Raw genomic sequence first — 25,045 nt, 5'->3', positions numbered from 1 at the left:
ACCACTTTAAAAAACTTTTTTTTTTTAAATTTTGTTTTAAGATCCATTTTAAAATGTCATGGACACCTCATGGAGAGGACACAAAAAAAGAAGGGAAAAAAAGAAAATCATATTGGTGGCAAATTTTAAAATAAATTATTATTATCTTGTCCGATTCACACACACCGAGATTTGCCGCTGGGGAAGCTATTACTGACTGACTCATGATTCGCCGGCCTGCACACAGAACTGCTGCTGCAGAAGTGATTTGGTGAACGAATCTTTTGAACGAATCAATTTAAGGAACTGTTGCTAGTGATTCAGTACAGTCAAAAGAACTGCCGATCCCGTCACTATAGGTAAGGAGGAGTCCAGAGTTGCCGTAGGGCTGTGACGTAAGAGGTCTTTAAAAGTGGGTTGTTGAAGAGGGTGTAAAGGAGAGAAGAATAAAGAAGTGGTGGAGACTGGACCTGTTCTCATGACTCCCCTTTATTATATTATTATATAAGTACACAGAATATGCAAACCCAGGACACTCGGCTACGTATGTATATATATTCCAAATAAAACAGATATATTTGCTAAACATGACATTACTGTGTACTGTGAATGTGGATTTTTTCTAGTTGACATGCAGGAATATATTCCAGTTGAATGGGGGAAGATGCTTTTATTTTGAAGGGAATGCGACTTTCCATCCGGAAGTGTTACTCCATTGGCTGAAGGACAACTGACGACATCTGTGAATACAACATGAACATTCTTGGCGTGAAGAATGACGTCTGCTGTGTTACCTGCTGTAGCTGAGCAGCTTTTCCGAGATATCCATAACATTTACCAAGAAACATCTCAAAGTAAGATCAACGATACATTAAGACGAAGTATTATGTATATCTTGCACAATTGTGTATACGGGGGTGATAGTGGTCTAAGTGGCTTGTTTGAAGCGCGCACTCGCTTAATGTGGGACATAATTATGTCGGCAGTGAGGTCATATGTATTTTGGTCAACGAGAAATAGTTTCCTGTTAGTCCTTAAAGTTGTTTTTACAAAAAAATACTTTGACCACTTCTACCACTCTTGATGCGGTTTGACGTTCTGCCGCTAGAGGGTGCTGCTGTTTCACACGTTGTCGCACTCAAAGGTACTCAAAGCGCTTTGACAATACTTCCACATTCACACACACATTCACACACTGATGGAGGGAGCTGCCATGCAAGGCACTCATCAGGAGGAAGGGTGAAGTGTCTTGCTCAGGTCACAACGGACGTGACGAGGTTGGTACTAGATGGGGATTGAACCAGGGACCCTCGGGTTGCGCACGGCCACTCTCCCACTGCGCCACGCTGTCCCTAATATTTTAATTTTAAGTACATTTGTAATATTTAATAACACTGCTTAGTCTGTCAGAGTCAGCGATACGATGTTGCAAAATGTAATAGAATGACATAAAACACACACCAATCTTTCCTCATTTTCTACTGTAGTTACGGTCAATCCAAAAGTTATTTATGCTTTGTTGTCGGGCTGTGCATTTTGGTTGAAAAGTGTATCCTGCCTGATATTAGTGTTTTATATCGGTCGATATTGATAATTGTTGATATTTTCTGTGACCTACCTAAAATAACGACCAGGATAAAAAAATAATACATGTGAGCATTTTTAATTCAAATGTAACCTTCCTCTGATTGTAATCCCCTCATCTATCAAGGCAGAAAGGAAATGTCAATACAACCATAAAAAACAGTCAAATAATCAATGTAAACATCATTCAAAATCACATTTAACACTTAACAATAACGTCTTAAAATCAAGATGCAAAAATAATAGCCATGTAAGAAATACAAGTGTAACAAAATAGTGCAAAGTGTGAACATGTAAATATAGAGGAACCTGAGAAGAACTATTTTCTGCAGGTTTAGTGCCGGTTGTGCTTAAGGGTGCAAAGTGGTGTGGTATTACTGATTTTAAATGCCTTAGTCTGTATACTGTCTTGTTTTTTTTTTTAAATCCATACAACTGCAATACTGTCAGCTGTTGGGTGACTTTTCCTGTTTTATTGACAATTTGAGAAGGTGTCTTGACATGTTTTGACGACAAAACTAAAGTATTATAAAGGTTTCCTGCCTACTGACTGCCTCTGTCTCATTAAAAGTGTGTTTATGTTCTTCTTGTGTTGAGCTGTTTAAAAAAGCGAGATGTTAAAAAAACATTACATTAAAGCGAAGTAATTGTGCACTCATGGTAATAAAAACTTCAAAAATTATCTTTCTAGGGTACATTTACGAATGATGAAAAATTATATTCAGTTGTGATTGATTGCGGTACATTTTTAGTTAACGATGGACAAACTGCGATTAATCACAGTTGAATATTTTAATCGTTTGACAGCCCTAATATATGTATGTGTGTATATGTATATATATATATATATATGTGTGTGTGTGTGTAATTTATGTACATGTCTATATATGCATAGATATGTGTATATATATATGTATACATGAGTGTATATGTTTATATATATATAGGTATACATATATGTGTGTAAATATGTATGTGTGTGTATATATGTATATGTGTGTGTATATGTATATGTATATATATATATATATATATATATATATATATATATATATATATATATATATATATATATATATATGTATATATATTTATATATATATGTATATATATATATATATATATAGGTGTGTCTATATATGTATATACAGTGATGGGCAGTAACAAGCTTACTTGGAGCTAACCGATTAAAACTACATTTTCCAGCAGCTTGGCGGTCTTAGCTACTTTAAGTAGCTGTTCCTGTAGCTTAGCTATGTTTAGACCCATGTAGCGAGGTAGCCTACATCAAAGGTACAAGCCACAAAGAGAGAAAATGGACTGTGAATCTAGGCCAAATACAATGATCTGAATGAATGAGAACATCCGTACATACAGAGAAAATCCATGAATGGTAGGGGTTTGTATGATGAGGCACAATTGGCAAAGGTTACGGGGAAACATTACGGACTGGCCAATCAGAGGCAATATAAGGCAGGTCAAACCAAGGAAGCAAAATCATAACAGAGATTCACTCATGTCACATGATGGCAAGGGAGCCAGAGAAAGAGCAACGGTTCAAGCTGACGCAAAAAAAAAAAACATACTTGAAAATGTCAGAGGGATTCTCCGCGCAGTTTCTGATTTTTCCTTCTGTGGTGAAAATGACGTGCAGGAAACTCACAATAATGCATGTCCTTGGCCATATTTAGACAAATGAATGTGTTTAGAGAAAACAATGCCCAATACTTTAGTTTTTTAGTCGTTTACTCTGTAAACCAAAATCATAACTGCTCTCTTCATCTAAGAAGTGGAATACACATTAAGATGAGTTGAGTTCATTGAGTTCATATGTAATGTGTGTTGAGCTTATCCAAGGTCAGGTCGCGGGGGCAGCAGCCTAAGCAGGGAAGCCCAGACTTCCTTCTCCCCAGTCACTTTGTCCAGATCCTCCCGGGAGATCCTGAGGCGTTCCCAGGCCAGCCGGGAGACATAGTCTTCCCAACGTGTCCTGGGTCTTCCCCGTGGCCTCCTACCGGTTGGACGTGCCCTAAACACCTCTCTAGGGAGGCAGTCGGTTGGCATCCCGACCAGATGCCCGAGCCACCTCATCTGGCTCCTCTCGATGTGGAGGAGCAGTGGCTTGACTTTAAGCTCCCCCCGGATGACATAGCTTCTCACTCTGTCTATAAGGGAGAGCCCTGCCACCCGGCAGAGGAAACTCATTTTGGCCGCTTGTACACATGATCTTGTCGTTTCGGTCAAAACCCAAAGCTCATGACCATAGGTCAGGATGGAAACGTAGATCGAACGGTAAATTGAGAGCTTTGCCTTCCGGCTCAGCTCCTTCTTCACCACAACGGATCGATACAGCGTCCACAATACTGAAGATGCCGCACAGATTCACCTGTCAATCTCACGATCCACTCTTCCCTGACTCGTGAACAAGACTCTGAGGTACTTGAACTCCACCACTTGGGGCAAGATTTCCTCTCCTACCCGGAGATGGCACTCAACCCTTTTCCGGACCAGAACCGTGGACTCGGATTTGAAGGTGCTGATTTTCATCCCAGTCGCTTCACACTCGGCTGCGAACTGATCCAGTGAGAGGTGAAAATCTTGGCCGGATAGAGCCATTAGGACCACATCATCAGCAAAAAGTAGAGACCTAATCCTGCAGCCACCAAACCAAATACCCTCAACGCCCTGACTGCGCCTAGAAATTGTGTCAATAAAAGTTATGAACAGAATCGGTGACAAAGGGCAGCTTTGGCGGAGTCCAAACCTCACTGGAAACGGGTCCGACTTACTATTGGCAATGCGGACCAAGTTCTGACACTGATCATACGGTGAGCGGAATGCCACAATCAGACAGTCCGTTACCCCATTCTCTCTGAGCACTCCACACAGGACTTCCCGGGGTACACGGTCAAATACCTTCTCCAAGTCCACAAAACACATGGAGACTGGTTGGGCAAACTCCCATGCACCCTCAAGGACTCTGCTGAGAGTATAGAGCAGGGCCACAGTTCCACGACCAGGATGAAAACCAAACTGTTCCTACTGAATCTGAGGTTTGACTATCCGGCGTAGCCTCCTCTCCAGTACACCTGAATAGACCTAACCGGAAGGCTGAGGAGTGTGATCCCACTATAGTTGGAATACACCCTCCGGTTCCCCTTCTGAAAGAGAGGAACCACCACCCTGGTTTGCCAATCCAGAGGTCCGGCCCCCGATGTCCATGCGATGTTGCAGAGTCTTGTCAACCTAGACAGTCCCACAGCATCCAGAGCCATACGGAACTCCGGGCGTATCTCATCCACCCTTGCCACCAAGGAGCTTTTTAACCACCTCGGCAACCTCAGCTCCAGAAATAGGAGAGCCCACCACAGATTCCCCAGACACTGCTTCCTTATAAGAAGATGTGTTGGTAGGATTGAGGAGGTCTTCAAAGTATTCCCCCACCGATCCACAACATCCCCAGTCAAGGTCAGCAGAACACCATCTCCACCATACACTGTGACATTGCACTGCTTACCCTTCCTAAGCCGGCGGGTGGTGGACCAGAATCGCTTTGAAGCCGTTTTTACATCGTTTTACATAGCTCCCCCGAACTCCTCCCATGTCCGAGTTTTTTCCGCCGCGTCCGCTGAAGCCGCACACTGCTAGGCCTGTCGGTACCTGTCTGCTGCCTCCGGAGTACTATGAGCCGAAAGAACCCGATAGGACTCTTTTTTTCAGCTTGACGGCATCCCTCACTGCTGGTGTCCACCAGCTGGTTCTAGGATTACTGCCTCGACAGGCACCAACCACCTTGCGGCCACAGCTCCAATCGGCCGCCTCGACAATAGAGGTATGGAACATCGTCCACTCGGACTCAATGTCCAACGCCTCTCTCGTGACATGTACAAAGTTCTTTCGGAGGCGGGAATTGAAACTCTCTGACAGGAGACTCTGCTAGGCGTTTCCAGCAGACCCTCACAATGCGTTTAGGCCTTCTGGGTCTGTCCAGCATCCTCCCCCACCATCGCAGCCTACTCACCACGAGGTGGTGATCGGTAGAAAGCTCCACCCCTCTCTTCACTCGAGTGTCCAAAACATGAGGCCACAAATCCGATGACACAACTACAAAGTCGATCAAGGAACTGCAGCCTAAGGTGTCCTGGTGCCAAGTGCACATATGGACACCCTTATGTTTGAACATAGTGTTTGTTATGGACAATCTGTGACAAGCACACAAGTCCAATAACAAAACACCACTCGGGTTCAGATCCGAGTGGCCATTCTTCCCAATCATGCTTCTCCAGGTTTCACTGTCTTTGCCAATGTGAGCGTTGAAGTCTCCCAGTAGAACGAGGGAATCACCCGGAGGAGCACTCTCCAGTACTCCCTCGAGTGAATCCAAAAACGGTGGGTACTCTGAGCTGCTGTTTGGTGCGTAAGCGCATACAACAGTCAGGACCCGTCCCCCCACCGGAAGGTGGAGGGAATCTACCCTCTCGTCCACTGGGTTGAACTCCAACGTGCAGGCTTTGAGCCAGAGGGCAACAAGAATTGCCTTACCAGCCCAACCCCTCTTTCTGCTGGCAACACCAAAAGAACTGGTTCCAGAGCCCTTGCTGTGCAATGAAGTGAGTCCGACTATATCTAGCCGGAACTTCTCCACTTCTCGCACTACTTCAGGCTTCTTCCCCCCCCAGCGAGATGATGTTACACGTCCCAAGAGCTACCTTATGTAGCCGAGGATCGGACCGCCAAGTGCCCTGCCTTCGGCTGCCGCCCAGCTCACATTGCACCCGACCTCTATGGCCCCTGATATGGGTGGTGCCCATTGGAGGGGGGACCCACGTTGCCTCTTCGGACTTTCCGACTTCTTCACATCAAATATTCCACTAAGAAAAATGTTTTTGATGGAAGATTTAGCAAATTTGTTAAATAAATAATCCAAAAATGTATATTTTGTTGTTTTCTTACTGTACCGAAAATGAACCGAACCGTGACCTCTGAACCGAGGTACGTACCGAACCGAAATTTTTGTGTACCTTTACACCCCTTATATATATATATATATGTATATGTTAAAAAAAAAAAATATATATATATATATATATATATATATTTTACATACATAGGAGGTGCAGGACATTGAGTCCAAATAGACCATGTTCTGCACCTCTATTGTCGAGGCGGCTGATTGGATCTGTGGCCGCAAGGTTGTTGGTACCTGTCATGGCGATAATCCCAGAACCCGTTGGTGGACACCAGCAGTGAGAGATGCCGTCAAGCTGAAGAAGGAGTCCTATCGGGTTCTTTTGGCTCATAGGACTCCGGAGGCAGTGGACGGGTACCGACGGGCCAAGTGGTGTGCAGCTTTAGTGGTCGCCGAGGCAAAAACTCGGACATGGGAAGAGTTCGGGGAAGCCATGGAAAACGACTTCCGGACGGCTTCGAAGCGATTCTGGACCACCATATGACGCCTCAGGAAGGGGAAACAGTGCACTGTCAACACCGTGTATTGTGCGGATAGTGTTCTGCTGACTTGGACTGCGGATGTTGTGGATCGGTGGAGGGAATACTTCGAAGACCTCCTTAATCCCACCAACACGTCTTCCTATGGGGAAGCGGTGCCTGGGGAATCTGTGGTGGGCTCTCCTATTTCTGGGGCTGAGGTTGCTGAGGTAGTTAAAAAGCTCCTCGGCGGCAAAGCCCTGAGGTAGATGAGATTCCGCCCGGAGTTCCTTAAGGCTCTGGATGCTGTGGTGCTGTCTTGGTTGACAAGAGTCTTCAGCATCGTGTGGACATCGGGGGCGGTACCTCTGGATTGGCAGACCGGGGTGGTGGTCCCTCTTTTTAAGAAGGGGGACCTGAGGGTGTGTTCCAACTATCGTGGGATCACACTCCTCAGCCTTCCCGGTAAGGTTTATTCAGATGTACTGGAGAGGAGGCTGCGCCGGATAGTCAAACCTCGGATTCAGGAGAAACTGTGTGGTTTTTGTCCTGGTCGTGGAACTGTGGACCAGCTCTATACTCTCGGCAGGGTTCTTGAGGGTCCACGGGTGTTTGCCCAACCAGTCTACATGTGCTTTGTGGACTTGGAGAAGGCATTCGACCGTGTCCCTCGGGAAGTCCTGTGGAGAGTGCTCAGAGAGTATGGGGTATCGGACTGTCTGATTGTGGCGGTTCGCTCCCTGCACGATCAGTGTCAGAGCTTGGTCCGCATTGCTGGCAGTAAGTCGGACACGTTTCACGTGAGAGTTGGACTCCGCCAAGGCTGTCCTTTTGTCACCGATTCTGTTTATCACTTTTATGGACAGAATTTCTAGGCGCAGTCAAAGCGTTGAGGAGTTCCGGTTTGGTGGCCGCGGGATTAGGTCTCTGAATTTTGCAGATGATGTGGTCCTGATGGCTTTATCTGGCCGGGATTTTCAGTTCTCACTGGATCGGTCTGCAGCCGAATGTGAAGCGACCGGAATGAGAATCAGCACCTCCAAGTCCGAGTCCATGGTTCTCGCCCGGAAAAGGGTGGAGTGCCATCTCCGGGTTGGGGAGGAGACCCTGCCCCAAGTGGAGGAGTTCAAGTACCTAGGAGTCTTGTTCACGAGTGGGGGAAGAGTGGATCGTGAGATCGACAGGCGGATCGGTGCGGCGTCTTCAGTAATGCGGACGTTGTACCGATCCGTTGTGGTGAAGAAGGAGCTGAGCCGGAAGGCAAAGCTCTCAATTTACCAGTCAATCTACGTTCCTATCCTCACCTATGGATAACATCACGGGTACAAGCAGCCAAAATGACTTTCTGCCACCGGGTGGCGGGGCTCTCCCTTAGAGATAGGGTTAGAAGCTCTGCCGTCCGAGAGGAGCTCAAAGTAAAGCCTCTGGTCCTCCACATCGAGAGGAGCCAGATGAGGTGGCTCGGGCATCTGGTCGGGATGCCACCCGAACGCCTCCTTAGGGAGGTGTTTAGGGCACGTCCAACCGGTAGGAGGCCACGGGGAAGACCCAGGACACGTTGGGAAGACTATGTCTCCCGGCTGGCCTGGGAACGCCTCGGGATCCCTCGGGAAGAGCTAGACAAAGTGGCTGGGGAGAGGGAAGTCTGGGCTTCCTTGCTTAGGCTGCTGCCCCCGCGACCCGACCTCGGATAAACGGAAGAAGATGGATGGATGGATGGAGATATATATATATATATATATATATATATATATATATATATATATATATATATATATATATATATTTATGTGTATATATGTGTGTAAATATATATATATATGTATATATATCTGTATATATGTATGTATATGTACTGTATATATATATTAGGGCTGTGAATCTTTGGGTGTCCAACGATTTGATTCAATATCGATTTTTGGGGTCACGATTCGATAATATATCGATTTTTTTCGATTCGATCCTCGATTCAAAAACAATATTTTTCCGATTCAAAACGATTCTGTATTCATTCAATACATAGGATTTCAGCAGGATCTACACCTGTCTGCTGACATGTTAGCAGAGTAGTAGATTAAAAAAAAAAAAAAAATCTTTTATAATTGTAGAAGACAATGTTTTATCAACTGAGTGCAATAATGTAAATTGGTTTTAACTATTAAACGAACCAAAAACATGACTTATTTTATCTTTGTGAAAACATTGGACACAGTGTGTTGTCAAGCTTATGAGATGCGATGCAAGTGTAAGCCACTGTGACACTATTGTTCTTTTTTTTAATCATTTTTATAAATGTCTAATGATAATGTCAGTGAGGGATTTTTAATCACTGTTATGCTGAAATTATAGTTAATATTGATACTGTTGTTGATAATATTCATTTTTGTTTCATTACTTTTGGTTTGTTCTGTGTCGTGTTTGTCTCCTCTCAATTGCTCTGTTTATTGCAGTTCTGAGTGTTGCTGGGTCAGGTTTGGTTTTGGAATTGAATTGCATTGTTATGGTATTGCTGTGTAGTGGTTGGTTGGATTGATTAAAAAAAAATATATATATAAAATTATTATTTTTTTAAATTAAAAAAAAAATCGATTTTTAAAAAATGAAAATCGATTCTGAATCGCACAACGTAAACAATTCGATTCAGATTCGAATCGATTTTTTCCCACACTCATAATATATATGTATGTATATATACATGTATATGTATATATGTGTGTATATACTGTATGTATATATATGTGTGTAAATATATGTATATATATATGTACAGTATACATGTGTGTGTAAATATATGTATATATATGTGTGTATATATATAAATATGTGTATATATGTATATATGTGTATATATTTATGCTCTATATATGTTTCTGTGTATATATATATATATATATATGTATATTTGTGTGTGTGTAGATATGTATATATATGTGTGTATATATGTATATATATGTGTGTGTATTAGGGGTGTAACGGTACGTGTATTTGTATTGAACTGTTTTGGTACGGGGGTTTCGGTTTGATTCGGAGGTGTACCGAACGAGTACACATGCTAGCAGCGACCGGGCTAGGACGATATGTAAAAGCCAGAGCTGGAAGACCCTCCTGCCTCTATAAGATATCCTGTTTGGGAACACTTTGGCTGCTGCGCCATACAACAATGGAGGACGGAGGTTTGCCTATATTGTTCAGCAGCTGCTTCTGACAACACGTCAAACGTGTGTTGCACCTTTCCTGATTTCGGCTCCCATACTGTAGTAGAACAGCGTAGGGGAGACACTCATCCAGGGCTGATGTATTCTGGGGGCAACACCCTTAACTCTACCTGGCAGTGGGTCTCTGCAGCTCCGGAATCAAGGGTAAATAAAGAGTCCGGCGATTAGTTGCAAATCGTGGCTTTATTGAGGTCTTGCACACAGCCAATCCAACAAAAGACCACCCAATCGCGCACTCTTGCTAAGCTCCCTCACTTCAGTCGCCCACACACTCACTGACGTCACATGCTGTCACATATTAAAGTGCCACACACATACGCTACTCTCATAACACATGCTAACCCGTATGAAGCGTCACCACCACATTCAAGCAGCCTCTCCTCGGCGAGTTAGGCAGGGCTAAAGCAATAACAAATGTTTTTATAGCAGCAGATTTAAGTCAATATTGCATTAAAAACTAGATTTTGACCCACTTATATGGTGGAAGAACAATTAACTTATATATGCTCTTACTGCCAAGTTAGCCAGGCTAATAAAATAATCAATCAATCAATCAATCAATCAATCAAAAAAAGCACTTTTTATGCAGAAAGGTTTTGTTAAGAAACCATTCTGAGCCTTATCTTATTTAGTTTTTATGTTAGACATGTTGACCACATTAGCCCTGGCAATGGACCCTGTGTGTATATGTATGTTATGTCATTGTTTACAAATTTGGTATATAAATAATCCAAAAAATGTATATTTTGTAGTTTTCTTACTGTACCGAAAATGAACCGAATCATGACCTCTAAACCGAGGTACGTACCGAACCGAAATTTTTGTGTACCGTTACACCCCTAGTGTGTATACATGTATATATGTGTGTGTATGTATATACTGTATATATACATATATATATATATATATATATATATCAATCAATCAATCAATCAATGTTTACTTATATAGCCCTAAATCACTAGTGTCTCAAAGGGCTGCACAAACCACCACGACATCCTCGGTAGGCCCACATAAGGGCAAGGAAAACTCACACCCAGTGGGACGTCGGTGACAATAATGACTATGAGAACCTTAGAGAGGAGGAAAGCAATGGATGTCGAGCGGGTCTAACATGATACTGTGAAAGTTCAATCCACAATGGATCCAACACAGTCGCAAGAGTCCAGTCCAAAGCGGGTCCAACTCAGCAGAGAGAGTCCCGTTCACAGCGGAGCCACCAGGAAACCATCCCAAGCGGAGGCGGATCAGCAGCGCAGAGATGTCCCCAGCCGATACACAGGCAAGCAGTACATGGCCACCGGATCGGACCGGACCCCCTCCACAAGGGAGAGTGGGACATAGAAGAAAAAGAAAAGAAACAGCAGATCAACTGGTCTAAAAAGGGAGTCTATTTAAAGGCTACAGCATACAAATGAGTTTTAAGGTGAGACTTAAATGCTTCTACTGAGGTGGCATCTCGAACTGTTACCGGGAGGGCATTCCAGAGTACTGGAGCCCGAACGGAAAACGCTCTATAGCCCGCAGACTTTTTTTGGGCTTTGGGAATCACTAATAAGCCGGAGTCCTTTGAACGCAGATTTCTTGCCGGGACATATGGTACAATACAATCGGCAAGATAGGATGGAGCTAGACCGTGTAGTATTTTATACGTAAGTAGTAAAACCTTAAAGTCACATCTTAAGTGCACAGGAAGCCAGTGCAGGTGAGCCAGTACAGGCGTAATGTGATCAAACTTTCTTGTTCTTGTCAAAAGTCTAGCAGCCGCATTTTGTACCAACTGTAATCTTTTAATGCTAGACATGGGGAGACCCGAAAATAATACGTTACAGTAGTCGAGGCGAGACGTAACAAACGCATGGATAATGATCTCAGCGTCTTTAGTGGACAGAATGGAGCGAATTTTAGCGATATTACGGAGATGAAAGAAGGCCGTTTTAGTAACGCTTTTAATGTGTGCCTCAAAGGAGAGAGTTGGGTCGAAGATAATACCCAGATTCTTTACCGTGTCGCCTTGTTTAATTGTTTGGTTGTCAAATGTTAGAGTTGTATTATTAAATAGAGTTCGGTGTCTAGCAGGACCGATAATCAGCATTTCCGTTTTTTTGGCGTTGAGTTGCAAAAAGTTAGCGGACATCCATTGTTTAATTTCATTAAGACACGCCTCCAGCTGACTACAATCCGGCGTGTTGGTCAGCTTTAGGGGCATGTAGAGTTGGGTGTCATCAGCATAACAGCGAAAGCTAACACCGTATTTGCGTATGATGTCACCTAGCGGCAGCATGTAGATGCTGAAGAGTGCAGGGCCAAGGACCGAACCCTGGGGAACTCCACACGTTACCTTAACGTAGTCCGAGGTCACATTGTTATGGGAGACACACTGCATCCTATCAGTAAGATAAGAGTTAAACCAAGACAGGGCTAAGTCTGACATACCGATTCGTGTTTTGATACGTTCTAATAAAATATTATGATCGACGGTATCGAAAGCAGCGCTAAGATCGAGGAGCAGCAACATAGATGACGCATCAGAATCCATCGTTAGCAATAGATCATTAGTCATTTTTGCGAGGGCTGTCTCCGTCGAGTGATTTGCCCTGAAACCGGATTGAAAGGTTTCACATAGATTGTTAGACGCTAAGTGTTCATTTAACTGCTCCGCAACAATTTTTTCGAGGATTTTTGAAATGAAGGGAAGGTGAGACACCGGTCGGTAGTTTACCATGAGGTCAGGATCGAGGTTAGGTCTTTTAAGGAGAGGATGAATAACCGCTTTTTTGAATGCTAGGGGAACAGTGCCCGAGGAAAGTGATAAGTTTATAATATTTAGCACTGATGGACCTAATAATACAAAGAGCTCCTTGATCAGTTTCCCAGGAAGAGGGTCAAGTAAACATGTTGTTTGTTTTATTCCATTTACACGTTGTAACAATTCCTCTAATGTTATTTCCTCAAAACGAGAGAAACTATTTTGGAGGGCAGTATCCGCCGTATATACAATCGTGTCAGTGTTAATAGAACCCCGTTGTAGCTGGGACGCATTGTCTTTAATCTCCTTTCTAATGACTTCAATTTTCTTACTAAAGAATTGCATAAAGTCATCAGCTGAGTGGGTGGAGCTACTGGAAGGAGTCCCTTGTTGGGTTAGCGATGCTACCGTACTAAACAAAAATTTAGGATCGTTTTTATTACGGTGGATGAGATTTGAGTAATAATTAGCTTTAGCTAAGGTAAGCATGCGTTTATAAGTTATTAAACCATCACTAAATGCTTGATGGTGCACCTCAAGTTTAGTCGTGCGCCATTTGCGTTCCAACTTTCTGCATAATAATTTCTGAGCTCTAGTTTCTTCTGTAAACCACGGGGTGCGCTTTTTTGGAGCCTTTTTTAACTTTAGCGGTGCTATGTTATCAATGGTTTCGCGCAGGGCGTCGTTAAAATTGTTAGTGAGGTTATCAATAGAGCCCACATACTTTGGGAATGGTGCCATTACCGAGGGCAGTAGGTCAGCAAGAGTTGTCGTTGTGGCCGTATTAATGTTGCGGCTGCTATAGCAGTTATTATTATTATTAGTTTGACGAACATGCGTCTGAACCTCGAATTTTATAAGGTAATGATCGGACAATACTTTAGTATACGGGAGTATCGTAACTTTGGAAGCGGTGATCCCCTTGACAAGCACTAGGTCTATCGTATTACCGTTGCGATGCGTGGGTTCATTTATTATTTGTGTGAGACCACAGCTATCAATTATACTCTGGAGCGCTACGCACGGTGGGTCCGATGGGGTATTCATGTGGATATTAAAGTCCCCCATTATGATTATATTATCGGCGTGTGTCACTAGATCAGCAACGAACTCTGAGAATTCATTGATGAAGTCCGAACAGGGCCCTGGGGGGCGGTAGATAACAGCCAGGTGTAGAGGCAGCGGTGTGACAGACCTCATAGTAAGCACCTCAAACGATTTATATTTATTATTTATGTTAGGACTAAGGTTAAAGTTTTCGTTGTATATTAGTGCGACCCCCCCACCCCTTTTAAGCGGACGGGCAATATGCGCATGTGTAAAGTTAGGAGGACATGCCTCATTTAGCGCAAAAAAGTCGTTTGGTTTAAGCCAGGTTTCGCTGAGACCGATGACGTTAAGATTGTTGTCTCTGATAATATCATTAACTAACAACGTTTTGGGAGACAATGATCTTATGTTTAAAAAACCTACATTATAGGTAGTGGGCTGTTTTAGGGAATTTTTGATCAAATTATCCGTAGTAGCAATATTAATAATGTTGTGTTTATTATGCCCAGTGCATTCAGTATAATTACGACCATATCTAGGAATTGATACGACGGGAATGTTCCGATTGTTTGATTGTTGCTTTGATAAACTGCACGCATCATGGTTAGCCACCTCAGTAACGGGGATGTTCCGATTGTTTGTTTGTTGCTTTGATAAACTGCACGCATCATAGTTAGCCTCCTCAGTAACGGGGATTTTCCGATTGTTTGTTTGTTGCTTTGATAAACTGCACGCATCATAGTTAGCCACCTCAGTAAAACACATGTCCAACTCTGAAACACTCAAAGTAGAAAAAACTTGTTCTAATTTAACAGACTCCTTACCCAGACCAGTAGTCTCGCATTTTCCATCTAAATCCGTCTTCAGGGTGGAGGGAAGTGGTGTACTGTGGGGATTAGCCTTCTGCTTTGTTTTTAGCCCCGCTCGACATCCGCGTTTCCGATCACACCGCTGGCGTCTGCTCCGTAGACGGCCCCCGCTGCTACTAGACTCCCCTGCTTCACAGGCCGCTGGATGTAGCCGCCGATGAATCCCCATGCTAGTTAGCATGTTTAGCACGCCCGCGTCTATCAGTCCAAAACGGCCCAATATATATATATATGTATATATATATGTGTGTGTGTATATATATATATATATATTATATATATATATATATATATATATATATATATATATATATATATATATATATGTATATGTATATATATATGTGTGTGTGTATATGTACATATACAAACCCCGTTTCCATATGAGTTGGTAAATTGTGTAAAAAGTAAATATAAAGGAATACAATAATTTGCAAATCCTTTTCAACCCATATTCAGTTGAATGCACTACAAAGTCAAGATATTTGATGTTCAAACTCATTATCTTTATTTTTTTTTCCAAATAATAATTAACTTAGAATTTCATAGCTGCAACACGTGCATAAGTAGTTGGGAAAGGGCATGTTCACCCCTGTAATACATCACCTTTTCTTTTAACAACACTCAATCAACATTTGGGAATTGAGGAAACTAATTATTGAAACTTTGAAAGAGGAATTCTTTCTCATTCTTGTTTTATGTAGAGCTTTAGTCGTTCAACAGTCCGGGGTCTCCGCTGTCGTATTTTACTCTTCATATTCGATGGGAGACAGGTCTGGACTGCAGGCGGGCCAGGAAAGTACCCGTACTCTTTTACTACGAAGCCATGCTCTTGTAAAATGTGGCTTGGCATTGCCTTGCTGAAATAAGCAGGGGCGTCCATGATAACGTTGCTTGGATGACAACATATGTTGCTCCAAAACCTGTATGGAACTTTCAGCTTTAATGGTGCCTTCACAGATGTGTAAGTTACCCATGCCTTGGGCACAAATACATCCCCATGCCATCACAGACACTGGCTTTTGTACTTTGCGCCTGTAACAATCTGGATGGTTATTTTCCTCTTTGTTCCGGAGGACACCACGTCTACAGTTTCCAAATATAATTTGAAATGTGGACTCGTCAGACCACAGAACACTTTTCCACTTTGCATCAGTCCATCTTAGATGAGCTTGGGCCCAGCGAAGCCAGCGGCGTTCCTTGGTGTTATTGAAAAAATGTGTTTTGCATTGCATAGCAGAGTTTTAACTCGCACTTACAGATGTAGCGACCAACTGTAGTTACTGACAGTGGTTTTATGAAGTGTTCCTGAGCCCATGTGGTGATATCCTTTACACACTATCGGTTTTTGATGCAGTACCGCCTGAGGAATCAAAGGTCCGTAATAGCATCGCTTACGTGCAGTGATTTCTCCAGATTCTCTGAACCTTTTGATGATTTTACGGACCGTAGATGGTAAAATCCCTAAATTCCTTGCAATAGCTCGTTGAGAAATGTTCTAAAACTGTTCGACAATTTGCTTACAAATTGGTGACCCTCGCCCCATCCTTGTTTGTGAATTTCTTAGCATTTCATGGAAGCTGCTTTTATACCCAATCATGGCACCCACCTGTTCCCAATTAGCCTGCACACCCGTGGGATGTTCCAAAAAAGTGTTTGATTAGCATTTCTCAACTTTATCAGTATTTATGGCCACCTTTCCCAACATCTTTGTCACGTGTTGCTGGCATCAAATTCTAAAGTTAATGATTATTTGCAAAAAAAAAAATGCTTATCAGTTTGAACATCAAATATGTTGTCTTTGTAGCGTATTCAACTGAATGTGGGTTGAAAATTATTTGCAAATCATAGTATTTCGTTTATATTTACATCTAACACACTTTCCCAACTCATATGGAAACGGGGTTTGTATGTATGTATATATGTGTACATATCTATATACGTATGTAATATATATATACCTGCGATGAGGTGGCGATTTGTCCAGGGTGTACGCCACCTTCCGCCCGAGTGCAGCTGGGATGGGCTCCAGCAATCCCCTGCGGCCCAGAAGGGGACAAGCGGTAGGAAATAGATGGATGGATGGATGGACGGATGTATATATGTATGTATGTATGTATATATGTATTTACATATATATATTTACACATGTATGTATGTATTTATTTATGTTTGTATATATAAGTGTGTGTGTGTATTTATATATAGTTTTATGTTGACCATTTTATCAAACACATTTTTTATTTATATTGATTACTTGTTGACCCCGAAAGGGAATAAGCGGTAGAAAATGGATGGATGGATGGATTACTTGTTGCGATATATATTGATATCGTTTAGATAGTACTTTATTGATTCCTTCAGGTGAGTTCCTTCAGGAACTCACCTGAAGGAATCACCCAGCCCTACTTTGTAGCACTTCCATATATTTTTATTCTGGTTATCACTTGTTTTCCTCGCTGCTGACTAGTGTTCATTTTTCTTTTCATTCCTGTCACAAACGTCTTCATCTCTCCGACTCCGTAAGCTCTGTATACATGTGTTCCTGTGTGTACTTTCTACTCTTACCGAGTAGAACAGGGTGCCTGTTGATTAGATTGAGCACTGCAGCTGAGTACAAATGCCATCTAGCTGCAGACTTATGTATCGTTCTAACACAAATACTACAGTGTAGATACAAATAATGAAAATACAAAGACACTCTAATAGAGAAACACTGCAGTACTGTATATGTAAATTATAGCAGTGGTCGAATACATGTAACTGTCATTGTTTACCAATGTTGTGACATCAAGTGTTAATGTAGTAATGATTGCTGTACACTTATTTTAAATAGCAAAATGTCATTGCACTCTGTTTTATTTTTAAAACCACCCAAATGCTCAGGTAAATTTAAAAGAAAAATAGGAACATGTGGCGTGTATCATGCTGCATACATCATCATTTTTATTTCAAGCCATCTACCTGTTTTTATTTCTCTTAAAGTACTAATATATTGTCTATCAATAAGTTCATTGTCACTTTTCAAGTTCAACTGTTACAATAGAAATTACGCATTATTAATGCAGTTTTTCATTGTTTTTGTACTTTTCTTTTTTGCAGTTCCTGATGACTTACTTATTGCGTAAGTAATAATCTCATCAATGTGCTGTCTTCCCTCCTTTTGTCCGTACAGTATTTTTACAATTTTTGTATGCTAATGTTTTATTTATATTACATTGAATAATATACAGCTTTTGTTGTGATGGAGTGTGGTCTGCTCAAAAAGATGTACTTACTTCTGGTATGTCTACAATGAAAATCCATCAATAAGGAAGACAAGTGAAAAAGGTTACAGTACCAGTTTAACCAAGTTGACAAATCACTGAGATGCAAAGTCTTGCTGCTTATTTCTTTACTGAAACACTTTTCAGTATGGGTGTTTGTGTGAGTTAGCAGCCACATCCTGTCTTTGTCATCATGCTAAATGACACACTTTTTCGGGTAATTTCCCCTTTCCATCTGTGCTTGGGAAAAATATATTGCCTTAATGAATACTAAGCCACAGTATAACAGATACAAATACCTTTTTAAAGCCACTGTAATAGTGATACTTGTTTGGGTCTCTTTTGTGTTTTGAAATCGTGTTTAAGTGTACATGTTTGTGGATTTCCATCCATCCATTTCCTACCGCTTATTCCCTTTTGGGGTCGCGTGGGGCGCTGGTGCCTATCTCAGCTACAATCGGGCGGAAGGCGGGGTACACCCTGGACAAGTCCCCACCTCATCGCAGGGCCAACACAGATAGACAGACAACATTCACACTCACATTCACACACTAGGGCCAATTTAGTGTTGCCAATCAACCTATCCCCAGGTGCATGTCTTTGGAAGTGGGAGGGATTTTGGCAATATTAATTAATTAATTTACCCATTTTTTAGTTTATTCACATAAACCAATTGAATGTTTTGATACAAAATGATCTGTCAAATTTAATTTGATAGATAATTGCATTGTATATGATGCCTTGTAAATACACAGCTGGAAGAAGTTACAGTACAAGAGAGGACAAATGATGTTCCTTATGTCTTCCACATATTCCATATGCATCTCTAGTACTGCATTTTATTTTAATATTCATACTTTTAAATAGAAAAAACACTGACTACACATCATTTATCCATCCATCCATCCATCCATTTACTACCGCTTATTCCCTTTGAGGTTGCGGGGGGCGCTGGTGCCTATCTCAGCTACAATTGGGCGGAAGGCAGTGTACACCTTGGACAAGTCGCCAACTCATCGCAGGGCCACATAATATATCTAACTGATTTTTTTGCATTTGAAATTTGTGAACTGATATTTTTTTCAACAAATAAAAAGGGATCTAAGCACATATAAAAGATTACATGGTCTGTGGCGTGTAGTGCTCAATAACCCGCCTCTATGTAAGACCCGTGTCACGTGACTTCAAACTTGAGACCTCATTGACTGGTTCTGAGACAAGTTCTATTGGTTCAGTCTTAACTTACTGAAGTGGGTGCTGCTTTTCAAAGCAGCACATTTTGCAACATTGAATTTTTCAGCACTAAAATTTTCAGCACTGCATCTTTATAGACTGAATAAAAAAAAAATTGTATACAGTACACTGAATTTTCAAACACGCATTTTTCTAACACATTTCTTTTAATGAAATTGTCAGTATAAGTTGATTTAAATAAAATGTAATTCACAAAATTCACACACAAAAAAATCAGTTACATAAATTCAGTGTCAAAGAAAGCTTTGGTAATAAAGACATACATTAACCTCCATAGTATTAGTTCACCTGCTCCCTGTCACATATACCGTAAGTCAATGGATGGATGGATAGAAATATATGTTTCTTATATCTCTCATATTGTTTGTAATGTATTTCAGGCTAACGTTTGTTTTTGGGCAATGTGCTGTACAAGCTTTGGATCTGGTGGACCAGCACTCAGTCACATGTTTGTCATCGCCAAGTGGACGTAAAGCCTTCCAGGTGTGTCTTGCATCTCCTCACGTCTTTCTAATGAGAGATAGAAATGGGTGTTATGGACTAAAATCTACTTACTGTATGTATCACAATATATTATTTGGCATATAAATGAGGGTTGAGTGTTTCCCACAGATTGCCAATATACTTTTGGCGGTGGGGGCGTTTCTAGGCTTTATCAATATGATGGAATCATACTGTAGTTTGTATAATCAGCGATGATGTAGCTCTGTGCCGATATTTGATAAGTCAATAAATTGTATTCACTTGACGTCACTTCCGGCTCATTAAAACTATGCAAGGCTCGAAGTGATGGCCCAATAAGCGTCTGTTGTTGTAGTGTCTGGCCGGCATTTTGCTTTAATCAAAGAAAAATGCCCTATGTTTGTGTTGCTTTAGGCTGTTGCAAATTGTTCAAATCCATCCATCCATCCATTTTCTACCCCTTATTCTCTTTTGGAGTCGCGTGAGGCGCTGGCGCCTATCTCAGCTACAATCGGGCGGAAGGCGGGGTACACCCTGGACAAGTCGCCACCTCATCGCAGGGCCAACACAGATAGACAGACAACATTCACACTCAAATCACGAAAAGAATAAACGTTTCTCCAGAGATCCTTGAGAAGTAATCAAGAAGGGTGAAAGAGTGCAAGATGACAGTATTTTTCGGACTAAAAGTCGCAGTTTTTTTCATAGTTTGGCCGGGGGTGCAACTTATACTCAAGAGCGACTTATGTGTGAAGTTATTGACACATTACCGTAAAATATCAAATAATATTCTTTAGCTCATTCACGTAAGAGACTAGACGTATAAGATTTCATCGGATTTAGCGATTAGGATAACAGATTGTTTGGTAAACTTATAGCATTTTCTATATGTTATAGTTATTTGAATGACTCTTACCATAATATTGTATGTTAACATACCAGGCACCTTCTCAGTTGGTTATTTATGCGTCATATAACGTACACTTATTCAGCCTGTTGTTCACTATTCTTTATTTATTTTAAATTGCCTTTCAATTATAAGTGACTTATACTCCGATTAATACGTTATATGATAGAAGATGAGAAAAAGAGCACACACTCTCGTTAAATAAGGCAGAGTCGAAAGAATGCAAAAGTTTGCAGTGATCACTTTGTTAAAGGTTTGTTTGATGTACTTTTAACAATTAGTATTTTCTATCGACGTATTAACTTGATATTCTTTGTATGAGTGTTTCGTAAAGCACTAACTTGGTGAGTCTAAATAAAAGAAAGCAACTGTAGGTAAAAACCTTGAAGAGTTAAGGTTTTTCCAAAGGCAGCAATTATATATGAAGCTTTTAGCGCTTACAATATGTTGACATCTACAGTAATATTTTGATAAAAACGGGAAATCCAAGCATACTCGTAAACGGCGCGTACAACAAAAGCAAAGAAACCAACAGGGCTGTAGGCCCGAAGTTAAATCATAAAATGCAACCTTAACAGAGCAAAAACAATGCATGATTTATCGGGGGGAGTCCATCTATCCATTTACTACCGCTTGTCCCTTTTGGGATTGCGGGGGGGGGGGTACTGGAGCATATCTCAGCTGCATTTGGTCTTAATACCAATTTCCATGACACAGCCACACACAAATAATGTGTAGGCCTCCATAGTTTTCCAGGTTTAATCTGTTTTGTCGTGTAAAATGATATCCGGAGCACTAGATAGTTTGTCTGGTAGCAAATCTTTTTTTAATAAAGTATAGGGATAGATTATTTTGCATTTTTTGTTCGTATCTGATTTTATTGGTAAGATCTAGATCCCTTTCGTACTCAGATAGGTTGCACTTTTGTTTGCTGCACAGTAGCCATGTTAGTTGAACATTAAATGCAAAATAACTTGATAACTTTTCCAGCCTCGATAAATTGCAATGTGCATGCGTGTTTATGGGCTGCGGTCACTGTATGCATCAGTTTGAGCAGCTGCAGGCGTATGTACTACATGCAGTGCCGCAGCAAGAGCGCAGTGCTGCCTTGAATATATATTTTGATAATCCATCTTTTAAAATGTTGTTTTGATTCATAGTCATTACTATATCATTAACTATAATAAATAAGAATCACAATTTTATTCGGCACCCCTCCCAACTACTTTAATGTGTTTATGTATCATCTAGAACAGGGGTCGGGAACCTTTTTTGGCTGAGAGAGCCATGAAAGCCAAATATTATAAAATGTATTTCCGTGAGAGCCATATAATATATTTTAACACTGAATACAACTAAATGTGTGCATTTCTAAGTAAGACCAACATTTTAAGAATATAATAAGTATATTCTTTTTAACAACATTGTTATTCTGAAGCTAACCAATAATGAATCAAATAGTTCTTACCATTAATGCGACTTCTTGAACAGGAGCGGTAGAAAACGGATGGATGGATTAAAATGCATGAGAATGTTTTATATTTTGAACGTTATTTTTAACACTGTGATTACCAGCGGAATTATTCATTACTTATCGCTGTGTTTTTCAACCACTGTGCCGCGGCACAGTAGTGTGTCGTGAGATATAGTCTGGTGTGCCGTGGGAAATTATGTAATTTCAACTAATTGGGTTAAAAATATTTTTTGAAAACCAGTAATTAGAATCCGCAAATGTGCCATTGTTGAGTGTCTGTGCTGTCTAGAGCTCGGCAGAGTAGCCGTGTAACACTCTTCCATATCAGTAAGTGGCAGCAGGTAGCTAATTGCTTTGTAGATGTCGGAAACATGGTTTGTCGTGATCAGTGACAAACCATGCAGCAGGCAGCGTGTAGGTAAAAAGGTATCCAACACCTAAACCAAAAATAAACAGAGCTGCTAAGTGCCACTAAGAAAAGGCATTGAAGCAAAACAAAACTAAAACTAAACTGGCTGCGAACTAAACAAAAACTGAATGCTGGACGACAGCAAAGACTTGCAGCGTGTGGAACAGACGCAGTTCACAATGTACATCCGTACATGGCACGACAATCCACAACGTCCCCACTATAAAGGAGTGCGTCCGCACAACTTAAATAGTCTTGATTGCGGAAACAAAGCAGGTGCGGGGAATTGCATTCAAGGAAGACATAAAACTGCTCCAGGAAAATACTAACAAAAGAGGAAAAGACACCAAAAAAGGAGCGCAAGACACACAGGAAAACACCAAAAAACCCAAAATAAGTTATGGCGTGATGAGACAGGTCGTAACTCTACACTTACATTGAGACAAGAGCTATTGCGAGAACAACTTTTTATTTTCAATATCAGCTACTGAGTTTCATTTCTTAATGTTTTTTGCTGGTGGTGTGCCTCAGAAATTTTTCAATGAAAAAAATGTGCCTTGGTTTAGAAAAGGTTGAAAAACACTGACTTATCGTGTTAAGCAATGTCAGCTAAAATATATCTGAGAGCCAGATGCAGTCATCAAAAGAACCACATCTGGCTCTAGAGCCATGGGTTCCCTACCCCTGATCTAGAATATTACTTCTGATTCCTATTCCCTTTCAAATACACTTCACTCTCTTTACTTAAGTTATATGCTTGTATTTCTTTGTTGCTTACAATAATCCATACTACACAAGGGTTCATTATTTTTTTATCTAAGTACGCTACATGCTTAAAATAGCATTTATTGTGTTCCCAGTCATATTGATTGTGTGAAATCATATGCAAAGAGAAACAGCTTGCAGTCAGCATTAGACATTATTTGCGAATGAGCTATGAATAGCATAAATTATAAAAGGGAAGAACATTGTACTAAGGATGTCATGAAATGCAGTCTAGCATGTGCAAATATTGTCACAGTTAGTAATGAGAAAAATATGTGCAGATATTGTTCCAGCAGATAAAGCACAGAAATGATAAAGTCTAAAAATGTGTGTTGTGTGTTTTGAAGAGGTCCCTAATGTTACTATTTGAAAGCAAACAGACAAACAACTGCATTATTACCCAACAGTTTTTCATCATTTTGGATTAATATTGATATTAGGACACTGTGATAAACATCTATAACCTAGACACAGACATACAGTGCTCAGAAGAGAAAACAATGCATTAGTAAAGATGATAATTAAAAAAATGTGGTTGAGTTGAGGTCATTGTAACCCAGAGTTCCTGGAATGCCTTCAGCCTCCTAAAATAACACACTAAATGGGGCGAACTGTAAAATACAATGCAGCTAAATAAAGAAATATGCTTTTTTTTTTGGAACCGTTTAATAACGTTTTTTTGGGCCATTTCATGTTTCCTCGCCATCTCAGGACTGTTTGACCACTGACACTCACATCTTCCGGTGAGAAAAAGTTTTTTTGTCGTTTTACTGTCTACCTGTGCTTTCACAATTTGGATTCCTTCTTCAGTTTCTAAAGCCAACAACATTGCAGGACCTTAAATGGTAAATAGGTAATACTTGTATAGCGCTTTTCTACCTTCAAGCTACTCAAAGCGCTTTGACATTATTTCCACAATTATCCATTCACACACTGATGGCTGGAGCTGCCTCGCAAGGCCCTAACCAAGACCAATCAGGAGCAAGGGTGAAGTGTCTTGCTCAAGGACACAACGGACATGACGAGGTTGGTAGAAGGTGGGGATCGAACCAGGAACCCTCAGGTTGCTGAAACGGCCACTCTTCCAACCGCGCCACGCCGTCCTTAACTAATCGTTTGAACGTGTTATAAACATACTAATGTATGTACTGTATAGCAGTGGTCCCCAACCACCGGGCCGCGGACCGGTACCAGGCCTCGGCTCGATTGGTAGCGGGCCGCAGAACAATTTTTTATACATTTTTTTTATTTTTTTTATAAATCAACATAAAAAACACAAGATACACTTACAATTAGTTCACCAACCCCAAAAAACCTCCCATTTTCATGACAAAGAACCCCCCTCCACCCCGCCGGGCCGCGGGACAAATTATCATGCCTTGACCGGTCCGCAGCTACAAAAAGGTTGGGGACCACTGCTGTATAGTGTATTATCATCAATATAGTGTATTATCAGGAGCTATGCTAGTGCACTTGCAGAACACGAATGGTGAACTTGAAATTGATTGTTCTTTTCTAAGTAATTGTTTTTATTTCATCCTTAGTAAGGATGTGCTGATCGATCAACCACTGATCAGTATCGGGTGATTTTTGTAAATAAGTATGTAATCGCCATTACTGATTATTGCCTTTTAA

General features: G+C 41.1%; 1 protein-coding gene across 5 annotated transcripts in view; it reads left to right on the top strand.

Annotated features, from left to right (window-relative positions):
• The first annotated feature begins 690 nt into the window (after nucleotides 1–690).
• zswim7 (zinc finger, SWIM-type containing 7) overlaps nucleotides 691–25,045 on the top strand; it is a 71,793-nt gene continuing 47,438 nt past the window's right edge. For all 5 annotated transcript variants that reach the window (XM_061897948.1, XM_061897947.1, XM_061897946.1 and 2 more), the window contains exons 1-3: nucleotides 691–833; nucleotides 17,976–17,997; nucleotides 19,774–19,876. In XM_061897948.1, the coding sequence (XP_061753932.1) occupies nucleotides 755–833; nucleotides 17,976–17,997; nucleotides 19,774–19,876 (204 nt within the window). In that variant the 5' untranslated portion in view covers nucleotides 691–754. The remainder of the gene's footprint in view (nucleotides 834–17,975; nucleotides 17,998–19,773; nucleotides 19,877–25,045) is intronic.

Source organism: Nerophis ophidion, linkage group LG04, assembly GCF_033978795.1.
Source record: "Nerophis ophidion isolate RoL-2023_Sa linkage group LG04, RoL_Noph_v1.0, whole genome shotgun sequence".
In the NCBI taxonomy this organism is placed as follows: Eukaryota; Metazoa; Chordata; class Actinopteri; order Syngnathiformes; family Syngnathidae; genus Nerophis; species Nerophis ophidion.
This window is presented reverse-complemented; position numbering and strand designations above follow the sequence as displayed.